The sequence below is a fragment of the Lipotes vexillifer genome, unplaced genomic scaffold (assembly GCF_000442215.2).
Source record: "Lipotes vexillifer unplaced genomic scaffold, Lipotes_vexillifer_v1.1 scaffold1285, whole genome shotgun sequence".
Lineage (NCBI taxonomy): Eukaryota > Metazoa > Chordata > Mammalia > Artiodactyla > Lipotidae > Lipotes > Lipotes vexillifer.
Genome location: NW_006796211.1, coordinates 1,239,894 through 1,255,824, shown reverse-complemented (window position 1 = coordinate 1,255,824; position 15,931 = coordinate 1,239,894). Strand labels below are relative to the sequence as shown.

At 40.6% G+C, this 15,931-nt stretch overlaps 1 protein-coding gene across 2 annotated transcripts in view; it reads right to left on the bottom strand.

The window, feature by feature from the left end:
* The window catches only part of RABGAP1 (RAB GTPase activating protein 1), a 160,785-nt gene that overhangs the window by 17,666 nt on the left and 127,188 nt on the right, over nucleotides 1-15,931 (bottom strand). For both annotated transcript variants that reach the window (XM_007468374.1, XM_007468375.1), the window contains 5 exons: nucleotides 15,794-15,868; nucleotides 12,519-12,644; nucleotides 11,771-11,914; nucleotides 9,360-9,401; nucleotides 8,971-9,099 (listed from right to left, as the gene is read on the bottom strand). In XM_007468374.1, coding sequence (XP_007468436.1) covers nucleotides 8,971-9,099; nucleotides 9,360-9,401; nucleotides 11,771-11,914; nucleotides 12,519-12,644; nucleotides 15,794-15,868 — 516 coding nt within the window. The remainder of the gene's footprint in view (nucleotides 1-8,970; nucleotides 9,100-9,359; nucleotides 9,402-11,770; nucleotides 11,915-12,518; nucleotides 12,645-15,793; nucleotides 15,869-15,931) is intronic.

Below are 15,931 nucleotides of genomic sequence, written 5' to 3'. Positions count from 1 at the left end.
TTCCCCTTGAATGCCTTACCCCACCCCCTCCAACCCCATTACAAACAACAAGTGAACAAACATAACACTGCTTATAATGGGTTCATAGCTGATCCTGACTTCCGGAGCATGTGGCTGCATACCAGAGTCAACTAGTTCAGGTTGCCTCTGAGGCAGAGACCCTGTGAAAAAGAATGATGCCTGAATGAGGAACGAGAGGTATCAGCAGTAAAAGCAGCAATTCAAGTGTCCTTATGAGGCTGCACCCAGGAAAGACCAGCACCTCTCAGCCCGCCTGTCCCATTATCAGTGCCTTCTCCAGGTCAGAACTGCATCTCACTCACTGTTGTCCCCTGCGCATGCACAGAGAGTGCCCAGAAATGCTTGCTAAATTAATGAGAAGGGAACCCACACCGCCACCTGCCCCGCCCCTTTGCATCAACCTGTCTTCTAAATGGAAATGGCATCCAAAGCGAACGTCCACTGCAAGCCTGGTCCCTCTGCCTGTGCAACCCTGTGCCTGGATCACTCCTCTTCACCTTTCAGATCAGACCTCCACATCACTTTTTTTTTTTTCCGGCTGCATTGGGTCTTCATTGCTTGTTCCTGGCGGGCTTTCTCTAGTTGCGGTGAGCAGCGGCTGCTCTTCACTGTGGTGCGCAGGCTTCTCAATGCAGTGGCTTCCCTTTTTTGCAGAGCACGGGCTATATGTGCGCAGGCTTCAGTAGTTGTGGCACGTGTGCTTCAGTACTTGTGGCTTGCAGGCTCTAAAGTGCAGGCTCAGTAGTTGTGGCGCACGGGCTTAGTTGCTCCACGGCATGTGGGATCTTCCCAGACCAGGAATCAAACCTGTGTCTCCTGCATTGGCAGGTGGATTCTTAACCACTGCGCCACCAGGGAAGTCCCTCCACATCACTTCTTAGTGAACCCTTCCCTGACACTCTCTTCCCCCTATCAGGCTTGGTCTTTCATTATATATTCTCATAGCGTCAAGCCAAATCCTCCATGGCACTGTCCAAGTTCACAATTATTTATTTATGTGCTTACTTGATTAACTGTCTTCCCACTAGGAAACAGGCCACATCTGTTTTGCTTACCACCATACCTCTAGCGCCCAGCTCAATGCTTGGAACATAATCGGTCAGCTGTTGAACAAATCAAAGTCAAAGGCCTTCCTTTTAACCCAATAAGGATGCAAGCAGGGACATTTATTTATCCAATAGTTGAGCCCTACTATGTGCAGTGTTCTTTGCTAAGCATTAATGATACGAAGATGTACACAGATCAGGATATGCAAACTCCACAAGGGCAGGAACTCTTTATGCACTGTGAAATTCCTAATGCCTGGCACACATAAGCATGAAAATACTTAATGAAGAGACATAGTCCCCACAGTTCATTTTGTCTGTCTCTTACTTCTACCACTAAAATTTTAACTGAATTCAAGAGAAGGGAAGCTATGGAATCAGCCTCAGATCTCTGAATCACACCCGCTGTTGGCTGACTCCTATCAGAAGGCTGTGGAAATCACGGCTTCACACACAGAGGTATTTTTGCCTTCAAAGACGATTAAATTTGAAATCTGTTCTGTTTAAATACACTTTCAGGGAGGAAAAAATTCGAATAATTTCCTGGGTTAAGGCTGAGTTTGTAATTTAGGTAAAACCAATTTTATACCTCATTGCAATTAGTACAATGTTCTTAACACTGTTAGAGACAGTACCACTTTGAATTCCCCTGAGAGCCATGGTTTCCCACCAAAAAAGCAGAGAAGCTAACCCCCACCCCACCCCCAGCAATAAAACATTCTACACACCATTTCAGAGGGCTCATGGGCTCCCTGAGGCCCATCCATAGTCCCAGGCTGAGAAACCCTGAATTAGAGAGAAGGTGGAGACTTGGAACATGCCAGTTTGATATTTTGGTAGAGGTAAAAATTAGTCTGAAACACCTTTCCTTTGGTCACTCACTTGTCATGAATCTGTCACAGGAATTGGATAAGGTTCTCTCTTAAAACATGTGCTACTTGCCCTGGGAAAGCTGGCCCCCGATCAGGCCCTGGAACAGGCAGGGATGTCGTGGCCCACACTGATGGAGAAAGAATGAGAGTGGCTGCTGACCTTGGTGGGAGTGAGGTAGTACTGTCGGCCAGTAAGAACTTGGACAGACCAAGGCTTGAGTCCTGGCTCTGCAGATGACTTACTGTGTGACTGAGGGCAAGCTGCCTTATCTCAGCCTCAGGGTCCTCATCTGTGAAAATCCCAACAGTCCTTATGAGAACTACTGTTATGAGGATCACATGATATAAAACACATAAAGAGCTAAGAAGAGTACCTGGCTGGCACACAGTGAAGTCTTTTTAATAAAGGGTGGCTGTAACATTATTATTATCTGCTTTTCTTCTCTGAACATGTGCTGCAAACAATGAGCCATTTAAACAAAGTCCATTTAACACAGAAGAGTAGGAAACAGGCTGCTGATAGGAAATATCAGGAGCTGATTCTGAAGTTTGGTTTAAAGTCCCTGCAAGGGGCTTCCCTGGTGGAGCAGTGGTTAAGAACTGCCTGTCAATGCAGGGGACATGGGTTCAATCCCTGGTCCGGGAAGATCCCACATGCTGCAGAGCAACTAAGCCCATGCGCCACAACTACTGAGCCTGTGCTCTAGAGGCCACGAGCCACAACTACTGAGCCCGCGAGCCACAACTACTGAAGCCCGTGCAACTAGATCCCGTGCTCCGCAACAAGAGAAGCCACCACAGTGAGAAGCCCGCGCACCGCAACAAAGAGTAGCCCCCTCTTGCCGCAACTAGAGAAAGCCCGCGTGCAGCAACGAAGACCCAATGCAGCCAAAATTAAATAAATAAATTTAACAAATAAATAAAAATAAATAAAGTTCCTGAAAAAGTCAAGAATCCCTGTTGGGCTGGACTCACAGAAAGTCCAGGGCAGGTGGGAGGTTGAATGTTAGTAGCTCTGCGTGGCAGGATTGGAGTTATGTTGTGTGGGTGTGTGGGTAGGAAGAGGTCTGGAACATTAAGGAGATCCTGACCCCAAAGTCCTCATTGCTAAATAAAGAAATCTGACACAAGTCCATGGTTCTTTTTCAGTTAGTGATTACAAGAACCTGAGATTTACATAAAAGTTTCAAGATAACAAGCTACCTCTACATCTACTATTTTCTTTAATCATCAAAACGACTTTCTGAGATGCGTACAGCAGGGATTATCACCCTCATTGTACTGGGGAACTGAAACCTAGATAGGTAAAGTGACTTGTCTAAAGTAAAGGACCCAGACTGTTCAGCGGCAATGCCAGCACAAGAATGCAAGTCTGGGGTGATTCTTTTTTACCCATCTCTGTAGCATGCCCAGTACTGAGCACAGTATATTCTTGGCATAGAAGGCAATCTACAAATGCTTGTTGACTTGAACTGACTTAAGGAAAGCAGATACCTGGGCAGAGGAGATCAAAACAGCCTGGGCCAAAAGAGCACTGGTGTGTGACGGATGATGATAATATCATCAGAAGCGCAGCCACTACTTTAAAGGCATCGTCTTATTTCTCTCTCTACAACCCTGATGTGCTAACTTACCTTAGGTCACAAAGTAGAGGCAGAGCCAACGTGAGAGCCAAGGTCTGTGGGACTCCCAAGGTCTGTACTTATAGCCACTTGAAACAAACCAACATTCTATTTGATTTCTCAGCCTTTTTATTTAATTTATTCAAACAGTTCAGGCTCACACTCCCTCAAAGATTACTAAATAGAATTAGGCATCCTTGTTCTACCATCAGAGTATTTTTCTAAAATGCAAGAAGCAAATTATTAGCAGAGGACTCAGATGCAGATAAGGACCAAGGGAGGGGAACTTATTAAAATAAAACAAGAAGGTAGTGACCACTGCTACCCTTGCAACAACCAGCGAACTTTAGGGTTCAATGTAGAGAAAGAGAGTACCCACTCAGAAGCTTCCTCATGAAATCCAATTCTAAAAGGTAGGAACAAGTAAAGACATCTTGTAAAACTAGCCGGGTCTAGTTATAAGGAAAATGGAACTCAGCTACAGTGTACAAAAGGTAAGTTTCAACACTGACATAGAGACTGAGTTACCCATCATTATATGACAAACATCACCAAAAGTGGACCAATAAAAGTAGCTCTTGTCCCATTCATTCAATCTCTCAGGTACAGTAAAGCACAATGATGATAAGCATTGACTTTAGAGTCTGAAATTCCTGGGATCTAATCTCAACTCCATCCCTCACTAACTTTGTGCCCTTTGGGAGTTTTCTTCAATTCTCTAACCCTCAGTACACACATCCATAAAATGACCTCATATGGTCACTCTAAGGATTAATTCACTATGTGTAGACACTATACAAGCTTCTGTGAACATATCAAGAAAAAAGACTGATGAAGTCACTACAAACACAGAAGTTAAAACCCAAACCCACACTAACTACACAAATGATTTGAGCGGAGAATGAAGTTCAAACTAGTGCTGCTTTTAGGCTCATAAATAAAAACATGCCCTGAGGGCAAATATCCCCAAATGCCAAAGAGTTTCCTGTTTCTCCAAATAGCAAATGGTTAGGATTACATTAATTGACAGATACTATTTGGTTTTTGTAATAATATCTTTTCTTACAGGTAGTTTGAAGCCTAGCATATTCACTTTATGTTTGACATAACAAATTCCAATGAAGCCATGGTTCAGAAATTTCATTTCACATCAGGCAGGATTCTGCAGCCAAAGGGTCAAGTATTCAGATTTGATCTAAGAAACCCACTGAGCCATCTCTTTTAGCATAGTTCCTGCTTCTTCTAAACCAGCCTCACGTATCAGACTTGTTCTCAAAATTCCTGTATAGACACACAAAGAAACAGTTGCTCTTACATATTTCTTGAGTCAAAACTTAAAAGACCTAATTATTTTTTTTCCCCATTTCCCTCCACTAAAGATGATGCATGGCACAGTTATGAAAGGGTATGAAAGGGCTGTGGAGCTCCTAGGACCATTCCTGATCTCCTGAACAATCTATTTAAAGTGAAATTCCTTTTAGATCTTATATCACAAGTGGGAACAACTTTTCCATCTCAGGTCACTGACCCATGGAGGGAGAGAAATTCAACAGACGGCTAAATGAGTTTTGATGTATGTATGTATGTTGTTAAATTTTAGATTAAGAGCAGGGGTCTAAAACTCTGTAAGAAATTTTAAAAAAATTCGGTCCCATAATAAATTAAGGAGAAGAAGGGGAGAAGTAAAAGGGCAGAAAGGAGAGAGAGGAAAAAAAAAAGAGAGGCAAGTAAAGACAGATACTGGGAGAGATTGATGGAGAAAAGGAAGATGCAGGCACCGAGAGGACAGTGGACCTCTCTGGGCAACAGACCCACCTTGTGGCCACTGCAGATACTGCCGCACCAAACTTGGTTCCTGCCGCCTTCTGAAATAAGAGGCCATGCAACAGGGTGGAAAGCCTTGGGAGCACGCAGTCAGAAGGCCTGAGTTCCAACAGGGCTTTTGTCACTGCCCAGTCAGTATCAGCCGGGTAAGTCACTTGGCTTCTATAAGCCTCAGTTTCCACACTTGATTTGCCCTTTGTACCTCACAGGGTACTGTGAGGAACAAATGAGATTCTTCTAAAATCTGTACAAATACTGGAAATTACAACACTGTAACTGCTAAAACACAACAAAAGACAACAACAAGAATAGGTATCTGTTTCCTGGACTGGCATGTGAGGTAAAGCATTCCCTATTCCCACCTTAACTAGGAAGTACAACTGAGAAAACTGAGTCACAACTTTTTTTTTAATTAAAAAATAATGGAATGGGATTGAATGAGTTACAAGGCCAATGTTCCTTTCTAAATTCTACACCAAGAAATTCAAAAGCTAGTTACCAAAGCATTCACCTAGCAGGAATCCCCTTTTCCATGGCTAGAGGGTCTCCAAACAACCAGAAGATACTATGCACTCTCTGTGCTGACTGAGGCCCTCCTCCATCATGCAGTCTACGTAACGCAGGGCTCAAAACTGAGCTTGCCAATGATTTCTCTTATTTTTGAGCTGACAGATTAAATTATCACTGTGACTGAAGTCCTTTGCCAATAACTGGCTCAACTATTGCCTATATCTCCTTTAATATTTTTTGGTATTAAGTATAGCTGCCAGAGTGAAACTAATCATCACTAACTAGACTGTACACACCATATCCCACCTTTTAACAGAAAAAGCTCACTCTCTCATGTCCTGGTGAATCTGTAGGCTTTCCGTGATGAGTCAATTTCAAGAAAAATTACTATTTTTCTCACCTGAAATCATGTGCAAGTAGGGGAAATCATCCAAAGTGTACCCTAGCCATGCAGGGCTCTCCAAGACCAAAAGGAATTACGTATCTAAGCAAATAATAACGTGTGCTGTGTGGCCTTGTCTACCTTAATTCTTTGGAAGCACAGGCAAGGAAAAAGACATTAGACACCTCCCATCTGGACTTTGGAAATAAAGAATCCATTTATTATTAAAGTGTTTCAAGCTAATGAAAACCCAAAAGGTAAACCTTTAGCTAGAAGCTATTTTTAAGCCTTGCCCAAATCCATGTTAACTCTTCTTTGTAAAACACTTGGAAGAAGCTCAACAGAATATTCATTTATTCACTCATTCAACCAATATTTACATGTCAGATCCTGTTCTTGTGCTGGGAATTCAGCAATAAACAAATGAGATAAAGTCCCCTCTGTCACAGGCTTAATTCCAGCATGGGGACAGGGGGCATGCAGATAATAGTCAAACATATAAAATAATGTTAAGTATCAATAAGTGACATGAAGAAAATATGACAGGATAAGGAGATAGGGCGTAAAGAGTTGGGGGGAGCTGCTACTTTAGACACTGTAATCAGAGAAGTCCTCTCTGATGACATGATCATTGAGCCTAAGACTGAATGAGGTGAGGGTGAAGCCAGGTGGACAGCAAGGAGAACAACATTACAGGCAGAGAGACCAGCCAGTACAAAGGCCTGAGGAGGGAACATGCTCAGCATGTCTGAGAACAGCAAGGAGGCCAGGGTGTCTGAAGTGGAAAAGTGTAAGGGGGAAAAGTAGTAGTAGCTGAAATCACACTGTCAGAGGTGAGATGGTGCCAGGCCTTGCAGGCCAAGGCAAGAACCTGAGTTTTATTCTGAGATAAGAAGCCATTAGTGTTTTAAGCAAGGGAGAGATGAGATCAAAAAGAGTCTGGGAGGAAACCACTGTGGAAACAGAAGGACCAAGGAATCGACTGCAATATTCCAGAAGAGAAGTGATGAGATGGTTAGACTTGGGCATTGGTGATGCAAGGGTTGAGAAGTGATCAGATTCAGGATATATTTTGATGATAGGGCTTGGATGTGGAATATGAAGATGCTAAGTGTGAAAGAAAGAATAGAAGAGGATGGTATCAAGTTTTCAGGCCTGAGCAATGAGGTCCCACAAACCGGAGATGGGGACACTGAGGAAGAAGCAGGTTTTGGAGGGGAAGAAATCATAAGAGTCAGCATCCTTCTGTATGCTAAACCAGGTTGGGATAGAAAGCAACTCCAAGAAGCTCAGAGCTCACTTGGCTGTGTGCTGTGTGCAAACCCATCACTGGTGTAAATGTTACTGAAAAGAGTTTGTTTCTGCTTGAAAAACCAGGGAGGAAATAATCATAGTAGTAGCCATTATTTCTTAAACCCTTACTAATTATCAGGCACTAAGGTAAGCACTGTACATATACTGTAGTTAATCCTCACAGGTAAAAACACTTAATCACAGTACCTAGCACATGGAAAAATATCATTAAATGTTATCCATAATACTTGTGAAGGATGTAACATTCTACATTGAATGATAACTTTAATGATTATTTTAATTTCTAGAAGTTCTATTTCCCTCCCCCCCCCAAATCTCCCATTCACTTTATATCATGATTCCTATTATTTCTCAGGCTAATATGTAGTTTTTGTATTCCTGCCTTTACAAACAGGGTGGCCATTCCAAAGTCCTAACTTTATGCAGAGATTTCAGTTTCATTTTGGGGCCTCCAGAAGGCCCCAAATCATGTCTTGTCTTCGTGAGTAGTAAAATCCTAATACCTACCTCTGGTTCTATATTCCCTTGGAATGCTCTTTTATTATCACACACAATACATTGAGCCACTTTGTTTAAGGCACCTGGGTATTTCTCTTTTTTCTTTCAAATTCATCCAGGTATTTAAACATTTATTGGATTATACTTTATTTAGCATCTCCAAATGTTTAAAGAAGGGTAGCCTGAGTTAGCTCAGTCTGACATATAACCAGAACCAGAAATCCAATATTACTTTACAGATGAGGAAATTGTGCCTTAAATAGGTGAAATAACTTTGAATTCAGATCTCTCTGATTCCCAGTCCATACTCTAATTCAGTAGATAGTGAAGCTTCTCTCCTACCACATCTGCCCCTGACACACTGATCACAATTCTACCCTCTGGAGACACATTGAGTAAATATGACAGTCAGTCTTTTATGCACCCTATAAGCATCTCAATACAGCTATTTATTCTGTCTCCCATTTGCCTCCACCTCTCAAATTCCAAACTAAACTCCCTCAATTACTTTTTCTTCTTTAAAAACAAAACTTTTATAACATGAACACAAGGAGATTCTTCTTCTTTTTTAACCTTAAAAAAATGATACAAATCATGAATGCTTCACTGGAAGTGATAAATAGTGAATAAGTTTCCTTCATGTGTTATTACTTTCATTTTAGGGAATTTCTGACCATAACAACAAATACTGAAAGTTAAAGGACAGCACAGTAGAAATCATGAAACCTGATATTTAATTCATAGGCTGTAATATATATGAAAATATTTAGAAAATTATACAATACAAAAGAAAATATTAATGTACTATAAATGTTGACAATTTGATCAGGAAGAGTGAGACATTAACAAAGGAATCTAAATTAATGCAAAAATGATTTTACCTTCATGTTGCAAGCTAATTCCATCAGTTTTTTTGCATTTTCTTCTGAGCGATATCTCTTAGGAAGCTGAACCCTGAAGAACTTCAGCGCACCTTCAAAGTCTGTCAATAGCAAGTCATCTTTGGAAGTCTTGAAGAAAGAAGAAAATACAACCATGTACAGAAAAAGTTTTCTGCTATGAAGGTGCCCAAGAAGGATTTTATAATCCCAGCACCTTTATAATCCCCAGAAGATACTTTGTAGCCTTTGCAGAGCTACTTGCACATATCCACTGTCAGGGACAATGCTAGAGCATAGTGGCTGTTCAGAATGAGATTAAGACCAAAATATTGCAAGTGCTGAACAAGGAATACCAGATAACCCAGCTTACAAATAAATGTGTACTGTACCTTTAATAATCCAAGGGCGACATTAAAAATAACACTTATTCCCTAAAAGAAAACACAGAAAACATTTTCAGTGTTTATATATGGATTATTAAAAGCTGTTTGTCTTCAGAATACCCCACAATTTTTAGATAAACTGTAAAAACTTAAGGAATGAATCTTGAAAATATCTTGGGGGGAAAAAATTACAGGGCAACCACTGAAAAACCACTTAAGGTAGACCCAGTCTCCCATTTTTTTGAGAGAAGAGCTTTTCTAGAGCTATTCTCGCAATTCAAGAATGCTTTTCAAAGTATTCTATGCTTCCGAACTAAAACAATAAAATTGTGATCTCTCAGGAAGTAACTCCTGGTGGCTCTTCCTGTATTCTATACTGCTCACTCCAAGTACAACAATCACTCTGTCCATGAGCCCTATGTCCCAGAACTGAATCTGCTCAGGGTTCCCTCTAATCTGCCTTTCTTAATCTAATCATTCTAGGAGTAGTGGGGCAAAGGACAGCTCAGGCGAGGCCCTAAAATCTGCTGACAGTGTTAAACTTTTAAAGTTTCTGGGCCTCAAGTTCCATAACAAATAGTCTCCCAATGGTTTTCTGAACTAATTAGTTGAAAAGTTTATGTAGGTTACTTAGCATGCCACCAGGCCCACAGTAACTACTTAACTAATGGTTGTTTATAATAGTGAAAAACTAGACAAAGGTTTGAGATTAGGAATTGGTTACATAAACTATGATATATCCAAAGAATGGGACACTTGGCATTAATTAAGAATAATGGGGCTGGGCTTCCCTGGTGGCGCAGTGGTTGAGAGTCCGCCTGCCGATGCAGGGGACGCGGGTTCGTGCCCTGGTCCAGGAAGATCCCACATGCCGCAGAGCGGCTGGGCCCGTGAGCCACGGCCGCTGAGCCTGTGTGTCCGGAGCCTGTGCTCGGCAACGGGAGAGGCCACAAGAGTGAGAGGCCCGCGTACCAAAAAAAAAAAAAAAAAAAAAAAAGAAGAAGAAGAAGAATGGGGCTTCCCTGGTGGCGCAGTGGCTGAGAATCTGCCTGCTAATGCAGGCGACATGGGTCCGTTCCCTGGTCTGGGAGGATCCCCCATGCCGCGGAGCAACTAGGCCTGTGAGCCACAACTACTGAGCCTGCGCGTCTGGAGCCTGTGCTCCGCAACAAGAGAGGCCGCAATTGTGAGAGGCCAGCACACTGTGATAAAGAGTGGCCCCTGCTTGCCGCAACTAGAGAAAGCCCTTACACAGAAACGAAGACCCAACACAGCAAAAATAAAATTAATTAATTAATAAACTCCTACCCCCAACATCTTCTTTAAAAAAAAAAGAATAATGGTATATCTGAAATGCTGTTTCTTATAATGTTTCAAGCTAGATAGAAGATACAAATTTCTTAATGGATTTTTATATGTTTTGAATATGGGATAACTAAAAATAAGGATGGTATACATGTGGAGGTGTCTGTCTATAGATAGTCAAGTATATGAGATAAAAAGAGGTTACCAGATAGCATATATAGCATAATCGTATTTTTATGTATTTTTATATACATATAAAACCATAATATACACTATTACATAATATTCCATATGAAAAAAACTGTTCCATATAGAAATTACACATACACATATATGAAAAGGCAGAAAGAATATACACCAAAATGTTAAAAGTAGTTTCCCTCTAGACTGGGATTAGAAGTATTTTTAAATCTTTTTGCTTATAGTTTCTATAACAAACATATATTATTTTTGAAATTAGTTTTTTCTTCTTAGGCACACAAACACCCTAAAACCCAAAACTAAGCTGAGGCAAAGATTGTTATTTACTATAATATCTATTTTCTTTCAGTAATAGACCCCCAAGTTTTAGCAAATTCCTAGTCAGCTTAAATAAAAAAACTCCCCTTAGAAGCTAGGTATGGTCATGTACCTAATTTTTGGCCAATAAGAGGTTAAGAAGAAATGCAGGTGGAAATTCCAGGAAATGTCTTTTAAAAGAGGGGATGCCACCTCCCCGAACCCCTAAACCCCCTAGCTTAAATACAGAGAGACAGTGGCTGGAGCTCTAATCAGCCATACGGAACTAGAGTTGCACTCTGAGGAAGGTAGGTTACTGCCAACCTTCTGATTTCTTTTACATGGGAAAGAAAAATAAACCTCTACTTTATTTAGTCACTGTTATTTTGGATTTCTTCAATGCAGCCAAACCTAACTAATACAAATGTGTTTTTTTTTTAGCAGAGAGCACCTTTGACAAAACATGATTATTAGCATCAGCCCAAGGAAGAGTAACTTAAACCTGGATTTTCCAGCAATGAAATAAAATAACTGAGAAGAACAAATTCTGTAAGAGCTGACACAGGAAGGACACTACAAACAAAAGCCAAAGTGCTGTGGTCTCTTATACGTACCTCACATAAAAGCAGGTCGATGATATGGAAGACCATGTAGAGAGGGAATTTTGCAGTGAAGAGCGTAAGAAACCACTGGGAGGCATACATGTGTGCTTCAAGGCTTATATCCAGGAAGTGGTTGTACAAGTCAGGAATGTATTCCTGAAACAGCAAACTAATTAGTCTTGGGCACATATGCAGCTGTTTAACTCTCACTCAGGAGGTTCATAATCTGCCAGAAATAGGCCAAAAAAGTCACATATTTGTGTTTTTCTAAAAACTGCCAAAGTGCTGAGAAGAACACTTATCATCTGGTATTAAACTGGCACTCAGCTCTCATTTCCAGTCCACAAAGTAGCTCTAAAGAGGAATCCCCAAATGGTGACAAATATTTGGAAGGACAGTTTTTCTTTCCAAGTTATGAAATGTTTGGGAAAGTTTGTTTCACTTTTGTTATAAGATTTCTAACCAGTCAGCTTCAGAGCCTTAGTGAATATTTCTTGACTGAGTTTGCTGTGTTAAAGGCTCCTACAGTCATCTGATCTTTTGGGTGTTTATGAGATTGAAAACCCGGCTCACACCCGTCGGGTTAACACCGTATTAATCGTGGCATCATCGTTACATAGAGAGAAATGAAAAACCTAAAACCTGTCCTTAACCCTGGAGGGCTAGAAATCGCCCCTGCTCCTTGGCACCATTTCATCAATCCCACTCTTCCCAGTCCTGCATTCCTACTGGCAAATGCAAAGCTGGATTCTCTACTTACCTGCATGAGGCGCTCCAACTGGTAAAATTTGCAATGCAAATCTTCAAAGTTTTGCTTGAAAAGTTCCCTGAGACCATAGTCAAACATGATCTTGACCAGAACACTGAATGCCTGTTCCTCAGGCATCTGTAACAGACAGGCAAAGAGGGAAGGGGTGGGGGATCAAAAACATATACAGAAGTTTCCTCAGTATATTAAATTTATCCTTCAACTCTCCTATCTGAATACTAGGAAATTTAGTGATATGCAGTAACTCAGATCTCAGCTGTGTTTTATAACATTCATTCATTCAACCAAGAAATATTTAACAATGCCTACTCTATGTCATACACTGTTCCTGTTCTTGAGGAGCCTCTCATACAACCAGTATACAATAGCTGTAAAATGCCTAGTTAGAAAGACCAGTGGGAACACAAGAACAAGAAAGCCTGGGTCTTCCTGAGGGAGCCAGGAACAGGCTTCATAGGGAGGGCAGGACTTGAACTGAGTAGGAACAGGCCTATACTCGAGTATATGTTTCATCTTTCCCAAATCATAAGACCTTTGTTAAATCATTTTACCTCTTTAACTGTTATTTCATTTTAGTAAAAATGTTTTTCTTCCTCACTGTTACTAAAAACATGGTTAGTTACAGAAGAACTTTATGTATTCTAAGGTTTGAAGAAATGTTTAAAGTATTACAGTAACGCCTGCAGTAATACTTAACATAGTACAAAAACCTCCTTTACTTCACTTCTATTTACAGATGTTACTCACTTATACATGTTCCACAGCTTTATGGAAAAATATCTCCCTGAGAACCGGGCAAAATGTCTAGTTTTCAAAATAGAAAAAGAGCACTGGAAATATTATTTAAGGCATGACATGACTGTAGCAAGCCTTCCAAATGTCAAGAAGGTGGGTGGGCTTCTGTTGAACAAGATGATGGAGGTGGGCTGAGCAAAGAAATAACTGGGAATAAAGCAGAGCTAAAGAGCAAATCAGACTAAGTAATAAATGAGAAAAGGATAGAAAATTATTGTTGGAAAGGTAAGGGCATTTGGGGCAAAGGACCAGACCTTTGAGGTCTTTACCATGGAAGGCAACTTCACTCTTCCACTCACTAAGGGAGAGACTTGGTCTGCCCAGAGTGGCATTTCTGATGTTAGGCAGCACGCCTGCCCTTACGCTGAAACAAGCACTTATTTTAACACGATGGCAAGCAGCATAGAGTTCAAACCAAGACATTGGGGATTTCATCGGGAAACTCATTTTAAAAGGGTTGTGACACTTAAATGGGGATAAATGTCCTTGCATGAAAGTTGAGAACAAAGACGAACCACATAGACTTGTGAGACTCTGAGATATAAAGTCTGATTAAAACAACAAAACAAAAACTTAACACTTTCTTGAGGATGTGTTAATTAGCTTGTGAGAATCATTTCACAATGTATAGTATATCAAATCATCACATTATACACCTTATATATACACACACACAGTTTTCGTCAATTATGATGTAAACAAAGCTGGGGGAAAAAAAACTTGACTTGTTTATCAGTGTCATAGCTTTATCACATTTTTGCATGCCTACCAATACCAACAAGCTAGGCTCACAGTAAGAAGATGCAAAGTGGTTTTGTTTTACTTGTATTACAACCTACACGAAATGGCTTAAACCTCTTCAAAAGCTTCCTGTTCGTAGACAAACAAAATCTAGACTGCGTGGCCTGGTCTCCACAGCCCTCCTTCAAGCTAGTCTTGTTGACCTCTCTAGCTCCCTACCCCTATTCCCCATGGCTCGTGATGCTCCTGTCACACTGCCTTTCTTTCAGTTCCTTCCAGATGCCAAGTTTTCCCCATTTCAGGGCTTCTGTACACTGTACTATTCTCTTTGCCAGGACTGCTCTACTCTCCACTCTCTTATTTTCAAAACAGTTTTATTATTTTCATAACAATGTTAAAAAAAGTTAAATGATACAGTAAAGTACAAAAGAGAATGGATATCCCTTCTCATTTTTCAGGGTTCACCTTAAAGGTTAGCTTCCCAGAGAAGGTATAATTGAAATGAGGCTCCCTTGTTATAATCTTGCATCAAACTTTTCACTATACCTTCATAGCGTCACTGAAAGTAACAATGATATACTTGTTTGACTTTTTTTGCCTACAGCTAGTCAGCTTCACTAGCTCTGCATCCACAAGGACCGGGGCCACACTATATTATTCACTCCTGATCACTAGCACAGTTCAGACCATAACAGGTGCTCAAAAACTCTCTGCTAACATCACCTGTGTGGTATTTTTGCCAAGCATTTTAACTTGAATCATGGGAAAATGATCAGCCAAATCAAGAATCTGGGATGTTTTACAAGACAATCTGCTTTCATTTTTCAAAACTGTCAATGGCATGGAACATACAAAAAAGGCAAAGGGAATAGTTCAGATTAAAAGAATAAAATGAAATGACAACCAAATGCAATGCCTGATTCTTCACTGATCTTGATTAGAAAAAAAAGCTGTAAGGACTTTACTGAGTAAACAGGGAAAACTGAATGTGGACTGTGGGTAAGACACTGTGAATCAGTGTCGAATTTCTGAGATACGACTGTGATATTCTGGTTAGGTCCTCAGGAGGTACATGCACAAGTATTTAGGAGTGGAGTATCTTGATGTCTGCTACTTATTTTCCAAAGATAATTTCAAAAAATTTCTTTTCCATTAAAAAAAAAAGTGTGTGTGTGTGAAAAAGAGGAAAAGAGAGACATGCAGAGAAAGCAGTGTGGAAGAATACTGATATATCAGGTCAAGAGTATATGAGTGTTCACCTTAACATTTTTTCAATTTTGCTGTGGATTTAAAAAAATATCAGTAAGATAGAGGGTAAAGGTCTTTGCTGAATGAACAAATGAATAAAATGGTGCTAAAGCAACCCAACTTCTCTGCCTCCCCTCCACCCCAATACATAAATCTCAAAACAAAGACTGATGACAGCGGCTACTTTAGAGAAGATAAAATGTCCCCAAAGGGTTCAATCAGGACTAAAGTCTATCCAATCACCCTAGTAATAAAAAAAAGTCTACCCTTGTACCAATTTTCAACACTGTCATTTATTTTTTACCATGTTTCTCTCCCATGATGACACTGTATTAATTTAAGGAAAAGGTTTCCAGATATAGGAGTTAACCTTCATGCGCTAAAGCCTGGCCAAAGGAAATAAAAAACCATGATCAAGTCTAAGGCTAGTATAAGCTGAGGCAGGACATGTGTAAGTCATACACAGAGACCTAATTACTCACATGGAGAAGCAGAACAGCAGCAAGAAATGACTGGCCCTGGCAATAGCCAATTTCTTCATCATACACAGAATAAGCCTGGGGGGGGGGGGAAACACACGAGGGGTAAATGAATGTAGTCACTCGGGTCATAGTTGCCTT